Raw genomic sequence first — 17,447 nt, 5'->3', positions numbered from 1 at the left:
CCCAGAAACTAGCCTTACATTGTGATGTGCTGGGGTCGGGTACCTTGTGCAGGTGACGCTCCAGACCCTCCACCCTGGGGACAGGACACGGTGGGACATGAAGTCTGTCCCAGCGAGGGCCGAGGAACCACCTGCGCTTGCATAAAGTGAGCCTTACTCACCACTTTGTGGGCGGTGCTGGTGCCAGGGTGTGTGGCTGAGAGGAGGGGAACCCCGAATCCTGTGCCCACATCGCCGGATAGAGTGAGCCTCAGTGAGGGTCCCTCCTCGGTGTGGCTGTGGGTGAGGCACTCTGCCCCCACTGCAGTGCGAGTCACAGGACCCCCTCCTGACTGGGGCTCTAACTTGTGCCTTTTAGAAAACCACAGGCAGCCACAGGCTCAGCTGTGAGGCTGTTCCTGCTTCCACGTTGAGGCGACGGGGAAACATGGGGTCGCGCGAGTGAGCCCTGTCAGAAGCCACCTTGTTGGTAATCATTTCTGCCCACCTAAGATCTTGCAGACGGTGGGATGCTGTGCAAGCTTCGCTGCTGTTCATTGTTGATTGAGTTTTCTCTTCCCAGTGTTTTGGGTCTTGTTTTAAAGTGTGTGTGTGTGTGTGTGTGTGTGTGTGTGTGCGCGCGCGCGCATGTGCTTCTGTATGCACAGCTTTGTACATGTGCATGGTTGCACATGTGTGTATATGTTTGTGCACTGTGTGTACATATGTGCTTGTGCATGCACATGTGTGTGTGTGCACGTGTGTTCACGCTACATGTCCATCCTGAAAGGCCTCACTCACACTTAGGAGAGACCAGTGCAGACAGACCCGGAGACAGTGTGCCGTAATCTCTGCCCGTTTCCCGCACAATGACTTACAAATGATGGGGCCCACGGGGGCTGCTGAAGTTCATCTGTCGCTTTAGCTCGGTCTTTACAGTTCGAGGGTTTTGCTTCCTCCGCTGCTCAGTACAGAGTGCAGTTCACTCGTAGGCGGATGGAGAACCTGTCCCTAGCCGTACTTCCTGCCCAAATAGAGAATCTCGTGTGAAGGTGAGAAACAGGGTCATTCTGATCATGCCAGCTCTTCCTTTTCTCCACATCCTTGCGCACCTGGCAGGGGCTCCTCATCAGGGGCGTGTTCAGAGAGCTACTTTTTGTTTTCCCACTGTTACATGTCATTTAAGAAGCCAGCTGAATACGCATTAGAATTCTAATGGAATTGGTCTCTACTGCAGTCATGCCCTGATTCATTCATGGTGGGGATGGGGTGGTGAGCTAGAGCCATTTACTTTTTTGAATGAACAGAAAGGCTAATTTCTGCCTCATCAGCTTAGCCTATGAATGTTCTATTTCACCCATTCTGAATGACTACTCCCACATCACTTTAATCTTTTGGTTAATGGGTAGTTATAATTTATATTTATAGCCACTTTTAAACTGGAAAATTCAGGCCCTAAATCCTGCTATTCTTTATAATCAGTGACTATATTGTACTTCAGGGAGAAATGTCCTTAAGCTTTTGCTAGCTTTGCTGGTGATACAACAAAATAGAGGGTGGTTTCTTTTTAGTTGTTAATCTAAGAACAGAATTTAACAAATATGTTTAGAAATTTTATACCAAAAATGGAAAATAACTTTATGACATTGAGAACTTAGCTATTGAAATGCATTCTTTCGGTTGCATTTCATCAAGAAAGTTAATTAATGATATCAGAATATTAATTATTATAGATTTAAACATTTTTTTTAGTAAACATGTTAAAATTTCACATGAAGTCAATGATTTTAAAAAATCTTGTCCCCAAATAATAGAAAATATGTAACTGTGTAAATGGAAGGAGCTGTCACTGAATCGGTGCTATATAGAGGGATTTGGCCCTTTTCCTCCACGCCGAGCCCTCTGATTTGGGTCACGTGGTCACTGGGCACATGCGCTGTGCATTGGCTACACCACACGTTCCTGGAAATGAATTCGACCTGAGACACTGGCTCAGTCACAAAGAGGCACCATGGTCTGCAAAGTGCTTTTCCAGGTGAAATAAAATTACAAGCTCTTCCTCCCTTTTCTTTTCCTCCAACAATTTCATCATCTCAATGGGCAAGAACTACAACCATGTCCCTTAAGACTGGGAACAAGACAGGGATGCCCACTTTCACCACTCTTACTCACCATAGCACTAGAAGCCCTGGCCACAGCAAGAAGTAATAAAAGGCAAACACATTGGAAAGAAGTAAAACTTTCATTATTTGCAGATGACATGATACTGTATATAGTAAAACCCTAAAGATTCCACCAAAAAACTTCTATGATTTCTAAAATGCATTCATTTCTGCCCTAATAAATTCATTACTGTAATCACATAATCTTTTCTTTTGGAAAGATGTCTACACATCATTTTAGGATGTTTTCTCTATGTGCAGCCTGGTCCTGCATTGGGACTCACCTAGTAAAGAATGGTGTAGTTTTATTTTATCTTAAGGCATTGATAAACTTACTAGGTTCAACCATGGGAGGAAAATTTACCTTTCTGGCCCTTAATATTGGCCCGAGAGACTAAATAAGAATATATATTCTAAACATTCTCTGCTTGCATTTACCATTAGTCATGGGGACTCCTTGTTTTTGTTGATAACCATCTTCCAGGACATTAACCCAACATGTGAGTGTGGATTGCTGAGTGAATTAATATAGACTTTCACAATATGGCTACATGAAATATTAGTGATGAAGACATTCTTTCTGAATGGATTCACTGAAGCCCTGTGTGCCTACTAGTCTGCATTTACTGGTATACTGTAACTGAAACCCAGGTTCAGTTGCCTGTCACAGCAAAAGCCAAACTTGTGCTATAGGTGCTGGTGAGAAGGAAAGTGGTTTATTCAAGGGCCAGCCACCTGAGAAGATGGTGTGCCATCCTGCCAAAGCCAATCTCAACATCTCAGTGCAGGCAGAGATTTTTAAAGGAGGGAGAGGGACAGCAGTAATGGAGGGAGGGGGTTGAAAGTTCTCTGTTTGCATACCAGCATAGTCTATTTGAAAGGGATCTTGAAACTGGTCAAGTGATGGTCTGGTGTGCATCATCCTGGTCTTTGTCATCCTGCTTTTATGTCATCTTGGTTCTTCAGTTGAATGACAGAAAATCTTCCAGAGCTGGGATGACTAAGGTTGCAGTCTGTATCTTTTGAAGTTAGTCCCTAGGATTCTTATACAAATATGTTGTTTATCTTCAAGTTACATATTAGGCAGAGTCAGCATTTACAAAAACAGTATCAAAAGGATGGTGGTGGGTTACAATGCCCACTGTTGCGATACTGTGATCTAATGAAGGCAATACCTGTCAGTCCAGAATTTCCTATCTGTCGTCTTTTTGTTGCGTGGCATGTCGTCTTGCCCTGCAGAGCACAGCTTTCTCCCATTGATTCCTATATTGGAATGATAATAAAGTGCAGGAAATGTGTTTTGTCTGCGAGGTGTCTGAATGTGTTAATGCAGGGGTGAAATTCAAGGTTAGATTTTGCTGCTGCAATTGAGGTTCTGTAGGTGGTTGTTCCAGTGAAGATGAGATAAGCTAAGTCTGGACAGTAAAAGGAGTCAAGTTATGCCTCAAGGAAACTTGTTTTCCTCTTAATTTGTTTCCAACACTCTCAAATGCACATGTCCATCCAGTGAGCAAAATAAAGCAAAGCAAAGAGACCAAAACCAAAACAAGTTTGCCAGATTTGTCATGTTTTCCCTTTTTCTTTTGGGACTTGGGGCATTTCCAAGATGTAGGTGATTCTTTACCCTCCATGTTTTGTCTTTCCTCTCAACTCTGGCCACTCAGGTCTCACCTGCATTTTCAGTCTTGCCTCATTCTAAGGACAGATCTTAACTCAATCAGAAGCAACTTCAAGAACTCAGAGCAGTTATGAGCACAACATATGACATACCGAGCAAGAATTATGATCATGCATTTATATATTCTCAATCCTCCCACGAGCCCTACAAATTTGATGACATTTTTCCCAAATTCAAATGAAAGGAAATTATTTCTCAACTATCCACTATGTTTATTTTGAGAACTTTGAAAAAATACCAAAGGGACAAACAATCTCAGGAGGCAAATTTGGTATCTCCGGTTGTCCCAGAGAAGCAGTATTTTAAAACAATGCTGAAAACTGGGATATATTTCAAATAACCATGTATGTCCATGGTAGGGTCTTTAAGGGGGTGGGGGCAAGGTTACCTTCAAATATCAGTTTGTAGATTTAATTTATTTTTTTTATCAATAAGATATTATAAGTTTGCAATTTAGTAGTAAAGGATGCTAAGTTGAGGGGAGAAAGTTGGGGGGAAGATGGGGGACATCTATAATACTGTCAACAATAAAAACTAAATTTAAAAGAGAGAGTGAAGGAAAAGTTTTCCTCTTTGTAATTTCCCAAACTGCCTCTGGCTCACTGCTGTAGAATGATGAACTGTGGCGGCTACCTACTGTGCTCTGCTTATGCAACCAGCGGGTTTATTCCACAGAAATAGAGTGAGGTTCTGACCCGAGTCTCCTGTTCTTCTGTGGTGACTACGGACCAGTGTGTGTACCTGACCTTCATTCACTGGTAATCGGGAGTCAGTATTCATGAAGCGCTGTGCATGCAGCCGCGTGGTTTCCTACCACTGACAATGAGTGTACAGCCAGCTTGTGTCTGGCTGGCTTTATGTCACCTTGTTGACCCACTTCATGGTCTCAGGATCATGAACATCTCGTTATTTAGGGGTATTTGGTCCCGGTCTTTTTTTCTGCCAGACCAGAGATTTTCAGACAGGCTCCATAACGGAGTGTAAGACAAAAGCAAACCCAGGAGAAGGTCCTCCTTGGTGAGTAAAAGATCAGGGAAGCAAGTGTCTGTTTCCGTCTGCACTTCCCGCATTGCGCATTATGTGTGAAGAAGCACTGTGGGTGCGGGTCACACTGCAAGTCACTGCAGTGGGGTTGCTTGCTTTTTGCATTGATCTGGAGAAGGGTTGTCTGTGGAAGTTTGAGCATCAATAAGAAAGGTCATTGAGAGCTCGCTGGTTTCACACTCTCACCTGATGCCAAGGTAATCATGTAGGGGTCTCACTGTCTTGTGGCAAGAGGTATTACATGTTTCCTTACTGGCCATCTTCTCAGTCCTCTCTGACCGTCTGTGTATTTACTTCCGTTACAGTTTACATTCCGTCCTATGTTACATGAGTTTCAGGTGGACAGTGTAGTGGGAAGGCGATCACATACTGCAGTCCCCCCGGGATTCCCAGTGCCCACCTGGCATACATATTATATGATTATAACCCCACGCTGCACTGGACCTGTAACGGCCATCTTGTGCTTCTTGATCCCTTCGCCTTCTTTTATGCAGCCCCCAGCCCTCCCCTCTGGCAACCTGGAGTCTGTTCTGTGTCATTTCTTGAGGATGTTAGAGAAGGTGTCTTGATTAACAAATAGCAGTGACATTAAGAATGGTCAAGTCAAGGTGACCCATAATCTTAATGACATTGGCCTGTTTGTTGGCCATGAAACAAACTTTCACCATAAAATGGTGGCTCTCATAGCTTACCTGATGTTTTACAATTAAAAAGAATTGCTCACTTCTCACTCATATGGAAAAATAGCTTTTCATGCTAAATGACATAAAAAGAGAACTTTGAGAAAATCAAAATTCTTTTTTAAAATTATTTATTTTTGAAAGTTTTACATATATCCTCTTAATCCCCCATTGTCCTCTCCCAGGCCCCTCTGCCCCCCAACACAGGCCTTCAACCCCCCCATTGTCTGTGTCCATTGGTTATGCTTATATGCATACAAGTTCTTTAATTGATCTCTTCCCTGCACCTCCTTGCCCCTGCCCATCCTCCCCTGCCTTCCCTCTGAGGCTTGACAGTCTGTTCGATGCCTCTATGTCTCTGGATCTATTTTTGTTTATGCTGTTCATTATATTCCACAAATTCATTTTTTATTATTCTAATTCATTTGTTTTAAAGGCTAAGGTATAAATCTAATATTTTTTAGAACATGCTATTTTCTGATTATGTTCTTAAAACTTATGTATTTTATGGTCTTTCCAGTGGTATATAAATCACGGGATTTATTATTAATGGTTTTCCCTTGACTCATAAATGTTGTTGCCAGTAGCTTGGCACCCACGAGTAACCTAGCAACAAGTCAGCTCTCCAGCAAACAAAGTGTTGCAAATAAGAGAGTTCAAATTCAGGATATTAGTGCATGTGTACTACTGAATCAAGCGGGGTCTTCTGATGGGGGAAGCTGCGTGGCAGTCGGAATTGAGTGAGTTTCCTCGTAAATAATACACTGACTGCATTCAGAAAGCAGGGCCCTGTTTCAGACCACACTTTTGACAGGTAACTGCGAGAGTAGGTGAGATATGTGCCAGGTGTCACTGCCCAGTGGGTGAGTTTACTGGGTGCCGTTTCCGCTATGACCCTTCTGCTTTCGGAATAAATGCTGCTCTATTTGCAAGGCGCTGTGCTTATAGTTTGCACCTTCGGGGATCAATTTCTTGAAAATATCACAAAATATTCCTCACATGTGAAGACGTTGACATATTTAATATCAGTTTCCTTTAGTGCAATCAGCTTCTACGATGGCTGTTTATGTTCTCCGAGAGGGAAACTCCCTGTCTCGGCTGCAAGGCCATATGGAAGAGGTCAGGCTTTGGGGAAGCTGTGGCTTCCTGGGGCCATCACTGACAGGACCAGTGCCCTCGGGGGGAGGGCACCGCCTCCACAGCACTTGCTGGCTGTGCCCTGGGCTCTGGACCCACCTCTCAGGCCCACAGGCTGCTGCTGTGCTTCCAGGAAGCCTGAGATAGGGCCCGCACGGGGGGATGTGCCCTGAACATAGGACTGTGCACTTGAAACAAATCATAGGACGTAAAACCAGGAAGCACCTGCTCTCTGCTGATGATTCCCCCTAACCTTAAATGACTCTGACCTGCTGCTGTGGGCCCCACCGGGATGGGAGCGCCAGCTGCCATCTCTCCCCCAGGGACTCCCAGGCCGCTCTTACCTGGCAAAGAGGACAATAAACCCCAGGAGACCCTTAGAGGGAGGGCCGTTCCTCAAGATCATCTGGTTGTCTGTATTGGGAAAGCTGCCCGCCCACGTTATTTGGATTGAAGCGACTTGCCTTAAACGTGAAAGATACTCCCTGCGTGAGAAACAGTCACCTGTCCTTGAAGACAGCTCGCAGCCGTGGGGTACACCTTTTGTCTCCAGAATGTGGGGACGGCACCCTGTGGCCTCCCTGTGCGCATCTCAGCCAGGTGCTCAGGGTGCGCACAGCTTTGGTGGCAGCTGCCCGTTCACTTCTCCTGCCAGCGGTGCTGGGGGGCGTAGCGTAGCCACGGGCCATCCTTTATTTGGGAGGTTGAGTTCCCAGAGGGCAGGAATAATCTCATTTATGATTTTAGCCAATATTTACTACCGTCCCTTATAAACAGTCTGAATGCAACAAATGAGCCATCTTCTTTTTCAGTTAACGTTTGTAGGTATGTTAGAAATACCTGTAACCACCACAGAGATTAAATTTCAGTACCAGACCACAGAATGTACGTTAAAAAGGCATAAACGCCCTCAAATCGCTGGAAAGAGGTAAAGCCCTAAATGACAGATGCCTTTGTAAAAAGGAAGTGACGCTTAGAGGTCCATGCGGACGCACTCGCGACCCTGAAATCCTTGCTGGTGGTGACGTTGATCCCAAAGGAGCGCTGCTTGTCTTGCAGGTGTGGCTGCAGAAGTACGGCTACCTGCCCCCGACGGAGCCGCGGCTGGCGGTGCTGCGCTCGGCCGAGGCCATGCAGTCGGCCCTCGCGGCCATGCAGCAGTTCTACGGCATCAACATGACGGGCAAGGTGGACAGGAACACCATCGAGTAAGTCACGCGCACGTTCTCGGGGCCCCTGAGCCAGACCACCTCTTCGGAAAACCTGAATGACCCCGGCGACCTCCAATGGGGCCGCTTGTTTGGGAGCTTAACTTTGGAATTGAACCCATTTAAACTCAGTCCTGTGAGATGTCAAAGTTGCTCAGCTGATGTTAGCGACACATTTTCAAAATAGGAAAGAAACTGTGACGGGGTGGGGAGGGTCAAGGTGGGCCCAGCTGCAGCCACGACGAGGGATGTCAGTGACCTGTTGGTGGCGTACGGCTGGGTGGGCAGAGGGGCACATCTGCTCCCTGCTGAGCCGTGGCCCAGCGGTCACTTGAAATTGACCAAATTAGAACATTGACCCCACGGGAGGGGGCAACTGTCCAAATCAGGGCCCCTGGGGGAGAGGGCAGCAGAGAGCCAGTCTTCAGCTTACTGACCTTCCACAAGGGACAATTGCCCCAATGTGTTAGGTCAAGGAGGGGTTTCCCTGAAAAGTCTCTGTCTTCAGTTGCTTCTTCGCTCTGGAATAATGTCTGTCTTACCGATTGAGGCAGCCCTCATTCGCACACGTAGCTACTCACCAGCCGCCTCACTGGGCGTGTCCTCTGGGAAGGAGGCAGAGGCAGCTCACGGACGTCAGCTCTCTCCTAAGGCCCGGAGGGCACGGGCGCCTGGACGTTCATGAAGGCAGGGTGGCTTCGGAGAGCAGAGGGAGAGACTCATTCCTTCCTGGAGCCCCTGTGTGTTTTGAGTTCTTGGCACAAAGTAAAGCTCGCTCGTCATGCACTGTGATCATCACCCATCAGCGCCCACAGGGGGAGAGACAGGCGCACTGTTCTCTCTGCTTTTTCCATAAAGACGCCATCCGCGCCACAGCGGCACCGGGTTACCTGGACAGAGCACATCCACTGTGGACTGCAATTATAGGCCTAAAGTCCCTCTTCTGTGTTGAAATGTCTTAGGATTCACTTGCAGATGTAATAAACTTCCATCTAATTTTAGACTCTTGGCAAGATCAATTGCTTTTAAGTTAAATAATCACGCCCTCCTTTGGCAGGCAGATGTTAGTACGTTCAGTCTGTAATCCTTGGGAACTTAAAAGCCGTGATTGCCGTTGTGGTCACCTCGGTATCATACCGAGGAAATGAGCCATTTTCACGCCACAGATGGTGTTACCTTAAATGACGTACTATATCGCTTTTATGTTAATCAGCATTGGTGTTTGAAAGATAGTAATAAATATATATATGAAAATGAGCTCATTGTCATATATGTCAATGGTTCTTTCAGATGATGGGTTTATTACACCCTTGGGCAAACTATCCGGCTGTTCTATCCGGTTCTCCTGCTCTCCCCTCCGCTCCTTTACTTTGAATTTATATTAGTTCACACAAACATTCCATCCATGCTTTTGTTCCGGCCCTCCGGTCCAGTTTAAGAACCCATTGTGGCCCTTGAGTCAAAAAGTTTGCCCACCCCTGGTTTATTAGCTAATTTGGGGAGAAAACTCACATAAGTTTCTTAATAAATGGAACCATTTATGTTATGAAGAAAAAGGATATAGTTAGCAGGGAGAGAAAGACATGGCACAGCAATAATGAACATGAGTGTAATATGTTTTTACAATGTTAATAGGAGATATTTCTAAATTTTAGTTTATCTTTTATGTGTCAGTGTTACGCATTGAAGTTTTTCGGATATCATGTTCAAGGTGACTTCCCCCTCCCCCTCCCACACACGTCCGCGCCCGTTCCTATTTCTTTCCCGGGATGTTTTTCACCGTAGGGGAGACCACGGGGCTGTCCGGCCTGCAGCGTCTGCACCCTTGTCACAGGTATTCACAGGGTTTATCAAAAGGATATTTGGGTGCAGCTAGCATTTTGTTGCACAATAATTTCCTGTTGACCTAGAAGTGGCTGCGGCAGCCAGACTCCCCCAAGTGACCCATGGCACACTCACAGGGGTAGGCGCTGACCCGAGTTCATCGACGGGGCCTCCTAACCACCGGCTGTGCTCCACCGCCTTCAAGAGCTTTGCACCAGAAGCCTGCCTGCCCACGGCATGACGCGTGTTTTAAATGTTGCAGTCCTGAGAGGCTGGAAGACGAATTTACCTCCGAGGCTACTCGCTGTCAGAATGCCCTCTGATCATATTGTTGGGATTTACATCTTTCAGTAAACAATGCCCACTGATATCTCCGTGCCACGGTGTGTGGGTGTCAATATTGGTGACGTTACGGTGGAATATTCTCCACCTGACCAACCCTCACTGAGGCTTCTTTGCTGGAAGTTTCTAGCTGGTGTTAGATCAGGCCTGTCCCGAGCTTCATTCTTGCAGGTCAGCATCTGCCTGCTGAGCTAGTCTATGTAAGCGAAGTCTGCGGGAACCTGCTGGACAGTGGACAGAGGGCAGGCCAGCACATGCAGAGGCTGCCGACTGGGGTCCTGAGCCCCCGCCTCACAGCGGCGACCCACGGTGGCCCTGGGCCGGGCCTGCAGGCTCCCTGGCCTGATGCCCAGGCCGGACAGACACACAGGTTGGACCCCGCAGAACAGCCCTGCTGTGTCCGGTGGCAGCTCTGCCTGAGGGAGCTGCCTGGTGAAGCATGTGGGGTTCTCAGCGGGAACAGGGAGGAGACGGTGATCCCGACACGGGCCGCTGCAGTACACGGGGAGGCCGGGCTGTGGGCCTGCGTGGCCTGGGGAAGCGGGGGGCAAGGGACCCAGCTAAGGAGGCCCGTGTCCGCGTCCTTCCACAGGGTGTTTCATGGCCGAACAGGAGGAGGTCGGTCTGTGCCTGGGGGAGTGCTCGTCAGGAGGAGGAGACCGGCGCAGCGGAGAGGAGAGGCACCTGGGGTGGGGGGGCGGGGGGCGGCAGCAGAGGCCGCGCTGTGGCTCCTGTTTGTGGGACAGAGCAGGGCAGTGGGACCTGCAAGTCCGTCCGGCCCAGGCATTGGGGGTGCTCTGATTTGGGGCTAAGATTGGGCATCAGAGCAGTTGGTGCAAGTTTGGGGCAGGAGAAACACCAGTGTGTTTTACCACATGTAAAATAACACGGGCTGGCAGGTGTGTAGATGGAGACCGAGGCAGCCGGCCTGGGAGCCTTGTTTATCTGGCCCACGGCCTGTGAGCTCAGCGAAGGCCGGGGGCTTTGCTTCTCGTCCACCCTCACGGGAGCTACCGCCTCTCAGCGTGTTACAAATGCTCTGAGGTATTGTAGGATGGGTGGGTCAGGATGAGGAGTAAGGGAACAAGCACTTGGAACATAAGACAAAATTATATACAAAAGCCAAAGAGCTCTCTACGGAGTCCAGCGGAGATTCCCATCGGCCCGGACCTGCCTGGCCGAGGCCGCCCGCCCGGAGCGGGGCTGCTCTGAGGACCCGCCTGGCCTGCGCGTGGCCTGGAGGAAGCGAGGGCCGTGCAGTTAAACCGTGTCGGTCACTGACTCGCCTTCAGTTTTGTGGATGATTAATGTAATCCCAGAGAATGTATTCTCATGGGACATACATTTGGTTCTGATGACAGCTAATTCCATCTTGTCACATGTTATCCCACTGCCCATTTCAAAATTATTTCTCCTCTTAGAGCATTTCCTTAAATATGTTCCTTAGCTAAATATGTGACCGCGTGCATTCCGCTTTAAGTATGTCTGTGCATCTTTAATAACTGGATATTATTTATTATGTCAGCACTTTCCATGCAGTAGGTAAGGATAAGCACTTGCCTGAGGAGTGTTATAATTTGTGGGTGTGATTAACGAAATACCCACATATAAAAGCCACTTCCCTCACCCTCCGCCCACCGTGGTGCCTGCTGTTGGCATCTGGGTCCAGATTGCGGTCTTGCTTGTGTAACAAAGAGGAATGGCTCTTCAGGCCCCTCCTCACTGGGTGTGGCTTTACACCAGGGCTCCCAACAGGCCTGCAGAGTCCGCCTGGTGCGTCACAGGCCGGGGACCCTCTGAGTCCTGGGAGGCCGGGAGGCTGTAGGGTCGGGCCCCAGCCTCCGCTCAGTTCAGTTCAGCCAGTTCCGAGGCCCACAGCCTGCGAGGAATAAGTACTTTCAGGACATCTCCTTGGATTTGGAGACCTGGATAAACACACGGGGTGGTTCTCTGAAGCAGCTGTCCCCTCGGGGATGGGGGGAGGTGCGACAGGTCAGACATGCCACGGCCACGTTCCTGCCGGGCCCAGGGAAAGGGACTGTCCCGCTGCCTGGATAAGCGAGTCCTGGTTTCGCTGCTGCAGGAGCGTGTCTGTTGGTAAAAGCTGATTTATCCATGTCACATGTAAGCTATGTCATTTATTCCCACAAACAGCATCGCTGACAGTCTTCTCCACAGGCAGCTTCGTCCCTTTCACGAGTATAGACATTGTTAAGTATTTGATGAAATACAGCAAAAGTTGATTCTTTTTATTTTATTTCCCCATCACCATTGATCCCCTCTGTGCCCTCTTCCACCTCCACGCACCCCACCCGCAGCCGCACGCCGCTGTCCACGCCCAGGGCTCTCTCTCTCTGATTCTTTCCCGATCTCCACTTTCGGAAGCCTGCTGGACCGCAAAGAGTCAGCTGCAGCTTTGTAATCATTAAATTAAATGGGGTCATGAGCAGGAGAGCCATTTTATGAGTCACTAAAGAAAAAGGTCTAAGGCCATGAACACCTTTCTGTTCAGAGAAGAAGCAAGAACACACAGAAAACAGCAGTCGTCAGCGAGGCTCCAGGAAGGCAGGCGCCTGTACCTGTGAAATGTTCGAAGTTTATAAACCAAACGCAGCCCTTCGCTGTCTCAGTGCGGACGCAGTGCCTTGTTTGTGTGGTGCTGACCTCATCTTCGGGAAAAACGGTTATTTAAGCATTGAATGTGGTTATCGTATGGCTCTTACTTGGGAATTAGGATAACAGAGTGAAAAGAAGAAAAGGTGGTGACGGCGAATGTTATTAAACAAGTTCTCTGTGTGTAAGGCAGACAGGAGGAGTGCACACCCGCTTGGCTGCTGGAGTTTAAGGTCACGTCATAGATTTTAAACATTGTTGAAGGTTGGAGCTGGAGGAGATCTTACTGAGAATATCTTTCCGAAGTCTCATTTTAAGACACTCAGTCTACCACTGGCTCAAAGTAAAGTAGAGAGAAAAATATCTGAAAGCTCTGAGTTGTAAGCTGGTGAATCTTGATCGTTCAGGAAAAATAACGTGCTTTCTACTTAGATTCAAATGGCAAGAAAGTGGGCGGGTTTCTGCTTTGGTTTCCCGGTCTCCTCATCCCGCCATAGAGGGCTTCCCCTGGTTTCCTTGGAGGTTAGCGATGAGGCTGCCGGTCACTAATGGAGGCTTGCTTTTTACAGCTGGATGAAGAGGCCCCGGTGTGGGGTGCCTGACCAGACCAGAGGCAGCTCCAGGTTCAGCGTCCGCCGGAAGCGATACGCGCTCACGGGCCAGAAGTGGCAGCACAAGCACATCACCTACAGGTACGAGCCCCGGGCCAAGGCCCGTTCTCCGTGTCACAGCGACTCGGTTAGATATCGGGAGCACACGCTAACTGCAGGTGACCTGTTGAGAACAATGTTCAGAAAGCCACGATAGAGAAAGAGACGGCTTGCCCGTGGCGGCCAGTGGCTCTGCAGTGAACTGCGCCTCCCCGCTCCCCGAAGGCACAGCTGTGTTCTGAGGGCTGTCGATGCCTTCCCGGACACATGGCGTTCTTCAACTAGAGCTCATAATCCGAAAGGCCCTAAGTAACCGCACAGGTAATTGCCATGTAAACAAAATGTCTTTGAACAGCTAATTGACTTTTAATGTTCATGTGAGGGGAAAGCTATGGTCACATTGCAGTTCCTCTGTAGGAAACCGCCTGACTTTCTAGGTGGCTGCACCTTCGCCTCCTCTCAGCAGTGATGAGAGTCCTGGGGCTCACCCACCCGCAGGGTGCTGTGGGGTGTTCCTATAACACTCTAGTAGGCGTGCAGTCGTTCTGCATTGTTTCAGCGTGCAGCCCCTAATGACATCCTCTTCATGTACTTGTTGTCCAGCTTTACGCCTTCTCTGGTGAGGGGTCTGTCAGATCTTCTGACAGGAGATGAAGTGTCAGTGAGGCTGACCTCGATGAGGCTGAGCTGACTGCTGGGGTTCCGTTCCCTGCGCCCTCCTCTGCTTTCTGTCTGCAGGGCTGCCAGCTATTGAGGCAGGCCGTTCCAGTCTCCAACTGAGACAGTGCATTTGTCTAGTTATATTCTTGCAATTCTATCTGCTTTTGCCTCATGTACTTGGCTGTTCTGTGGCTAGGCACATAAACATTAAGGTTTGCTGTGTCTTCTTGAAATTACGACTCCTTTATCATCATGCAGCACACTCTGTCCCGGTAATTCCCCTTGCTCTCCTGTCAGCTTTGTCTGCAATTAATGCAGTTGTTACAGTTTTGTTTTGATTAGTGTGGTGTGGTGCATGTTCATCCCTGTCCTTTTAATCTGATAGTGTCTTTATATTCAAGGTTGGTTTCTTATTGGCAGCATGTCATTGCTGTTAGCTTCTTAATCCTCTCTCTCTCTTTTCCTTGGTATATAGTGACCATTCACATTTCACGTGATTATGGATATAGTTGAATTAGTATCTGCTGTATTTATAACTCTGCTACCTGCTGCTGTTCTTTGTGGTATCCTTTTGTCTCCCTTTCCTGCCTTCTATGCTTTTAGTGAGCATTTCATACATTTCTACTTCCTATTACACATCAGTGATGCTCCTCATACATGTCCACTCTCTGTTACACATCAGTGATGCTCTTCATACATGTCCACTTTCTGTTACACATCAGTGATGCTCTTCATACATGTCCACTTTCTGTTACACATCAGTGATGCTCTTCATACATGTCCACTCTCTGTTACACATCAGTGATGCTCTTCATACATGTCCACTCTCTGTTACACATCAGTGATGCTCTTCATACATGTCCACTCTCTGTTACACATCAGTGATGCTCTTCATACATGTCCACTCTCTGTTACACACCAGTGATGCTCTTCATACATGTCCACTCTCTGTTACACACCAGTGATGCTCTTCATACATGTCCACTCTCTGTTACACACCAGTGATGCTCTTCATACATGTCCACTCTCTGTTACACACCAGTGATGCTCTTCATACATGTCCACTCTCTGTTACACACCAGTGATGCTCTTCATACATGTCCACTCTCTGTTACACATCAGTGATGCTCTTCATACATGTCCACTCTCTGTTACACATCAGTGATGCTCTTCAAGCTTCCTTCGTGTTGTCCTGGCGTTGGCTCCGTTGGTTGGAGTGTAGTCCTGTACCCCGAACGACTGCTGCCTGCCCCTTCTTCCCCTGGGAGCTCAGTGCTGGGCACATGTGGCTCCTTTAGCCATTGAAATCACCCGCATCGAGTGCTCACCTGGCCTCCTCAGCCTCACCACCGTGTCTGTAATGCCTAATTTTGTTGTTCTGTTTATTGTTTCTCATCACTACAATATAGAAGCTCTGAAGAAGCCTGCTTCCAGCTCTGTCTCTTGTCCAGAGAAGTGACACTGGACTACAGGTTAGATAAACAGTGGGTCATCGGGGGATCGCATATTCACAGGCAGTGAGGCAGGAGGCAGGACACCTCTGGGCATGCATCCTTTCAGATGCGTCGCAAGCGCTTGCCTAAGCATGGGGGCTTCTGCGCTCCCGCAGTGTGGGAAGGAGATGAAAGACGACTAGGAAAGCGAACCTAGAGAAAAGTCGAAGTTTCCGCATGAACCCGTGTGCCTCTTCAGCCATCATGCAGGAGATTCGGGGTAGCAAGCTGACAAAGGTTGGTGGTGCCCGGTGTCGGCGGCCCCCTTCTGAATGGAGTTTAGAAGATCACACAGAATGGGCTAAAGCAAAAGAAAATAAGTAAACAAGATCAGATAAACCCACAATGAAATGCTGCACCCCTCTCTCCCTGAGCGCACGAGCTCTTTCGCGCCACCATCCTTTGGCTCAGGTGGACGATACGGCGACTCCCCTGGCACTCATCTTCTCTCACCGCCTGTGTCTGACCGTTAGTGCATCTTGGCCGGGGTCCCCACAGTATGTCCCAAATCCAAGCATTTCTTAATGTCCCCGCTGGGCCCCGGCCCAAAGCCTGCGACCTCTCACCTGAAGTTTTGCGAGAGTCCCCGTGGTGTCCCTGCTTCCACTCTTACTGTCTGTGAATATGTTGTTTTCCCCATGATGACTGCACTGTTTAGTGAACCTGCAGCCCAGTGTCACTTCTCTGTTCCCGAGCTCCCATAGGCCCTGCCTTGTCTCCATGCTGTCCCTCTGGCCCCGGGCCCGACACTGCCCCCTGCTGGCCAAGCTGCGTGTCACTGTTCTGCTTGCTGTTCCCTGAACTCTCCCAGGCCCAGCTGTCCCCACCCTGGTCTTCACTTGTCATCTCTCCTCCCGGGAACTCCCTGCCTACTCTTTTCCATGTGGTTTCCTTCTTCATTTTCTTGATATAGAAGAATATATACCATCTGGGCATAGTTACAATAGGGTTAAAAATATAGTCTGCATATAATTTTTCCACTGGGAAATATATCCGAACTATTTTTCCATGTTGCCAAATGCCTTAAAAAGACAAAACTAATTTTAAGTTCTGTATATATTATGACATGCAATGGAGACACCATCATTTCACTATTGCTCCATTATCATAAATCATTTAGATCCCACTTCTTTTATTATTGCATTGCAATATATGTTAACTTGAATATTATATCCTCCTTCATATATTAAGATAGTTCCTTAGTGATATTTCATGGGTTCGTTGCTGTAAGATTGTTGGTTGAAGGGGTCTGAGATTTAGTTATGCTTATAGAAGTTACTTATTGCTTTCCACAAAAATATACAAACTTATACCACAACAATATAAAATATGTGTATATTTATTTCATTCATGTTCTATTTAGAAAAATATAAAAAGAACTGAGAAAAGAGAAATATCTGATTAGTGTAAAGTAAATTGAGAAAATATAATTTTTATCTTTGTTATTAGCATCAAGACAAATAAACTAATTAAATAATGCCCAAGTTACTTCTTTAAATTTATATAATTGTTGAATATTTGTAATTAAAAGCTGTTCACTCACATTGCCTATTTTAGCCAGAACAGATTATGTATATAATAAGAAAATAATAGAACATCAGAAACAGTAATTAATTGACCTTTTCTTTTAAAACTGAGAAATAACTGTCTGCAGAACTGGTGGCCATAGGTGTGCAGAGGCCTGGCGGGGATGGCGTGGGGCACCCAGCTCTGCGCCCTGGGAGTCATCGCACCCAGGAAGATGCTGGGCTTTTCTTTCAGCTCAGAGGGGCGGCACCTTCCCACCCTCGGCAGCGCCTCCCCAGCGGGTCCTGGAGGCCCAGCACCTGCGGGTCCAGGGGCCCTGCCGCCCCACACTCCGCAGGGACCCCCTACTCCAGCCGGGGTGACGGATGCTGGGCCAAGGAGAACCAGACGGCCTGTGTAGTGAGCTCTAGCTACGGAAGCGTAGATTTTAGTTCATTCTCCTCTTTGTTA

The 17,447-nt window shown here is 47.8% G+C and overlaps 1 protein-coding gene across 3 annotated transcripts in view; it reads left to right on the top strand.

Moving 5' to 3' along the window:
* MMP16 (matrix metallopeptidase 16) overlaps window positions 1-17,447 on the top strand; it is a 174,597-nt gene that overhangs the window by 81,443 nt on the left and 75,707 nt on the right. For 2 of the 3 annotated variants that reach the window (XM_080646748.1, XM_080646747.1), the window contains exons 2-3: window positions 7,740-7,888; window positions 13,237-13,359. In XM_080646748.1, the coding sequence (XP_080502874.1) occupies window positions 7,740-7,888; window positions 13,237-13,359 (272 nt within the window). The remainder of the gene's footprint in view (window positions 1-7,739; window positions 7,889-13,236; window positions 13,360-17,447) is intronic. The other variant, XM_080646749.1, reaches the window with a different exon arrangement.

This window comes from Plecotus auritus (genome assembly GCF_963455305.1).
Source record: "Plecotus auritus genome assembly, chromosome: 11".
Taxonomy (NCBI): domain Eukaryota; kingdom Metazoa; phylum Chordata; class Mammalia; order Chiroptera; family Vespertilionidae; genus Plecotus; species Plecotus auritus.
The sequence above is the reverse complement of the archived record's forward strand: the minus strand, read 5'-3'. Positions and strand labels throughout refer to the sequence as shown.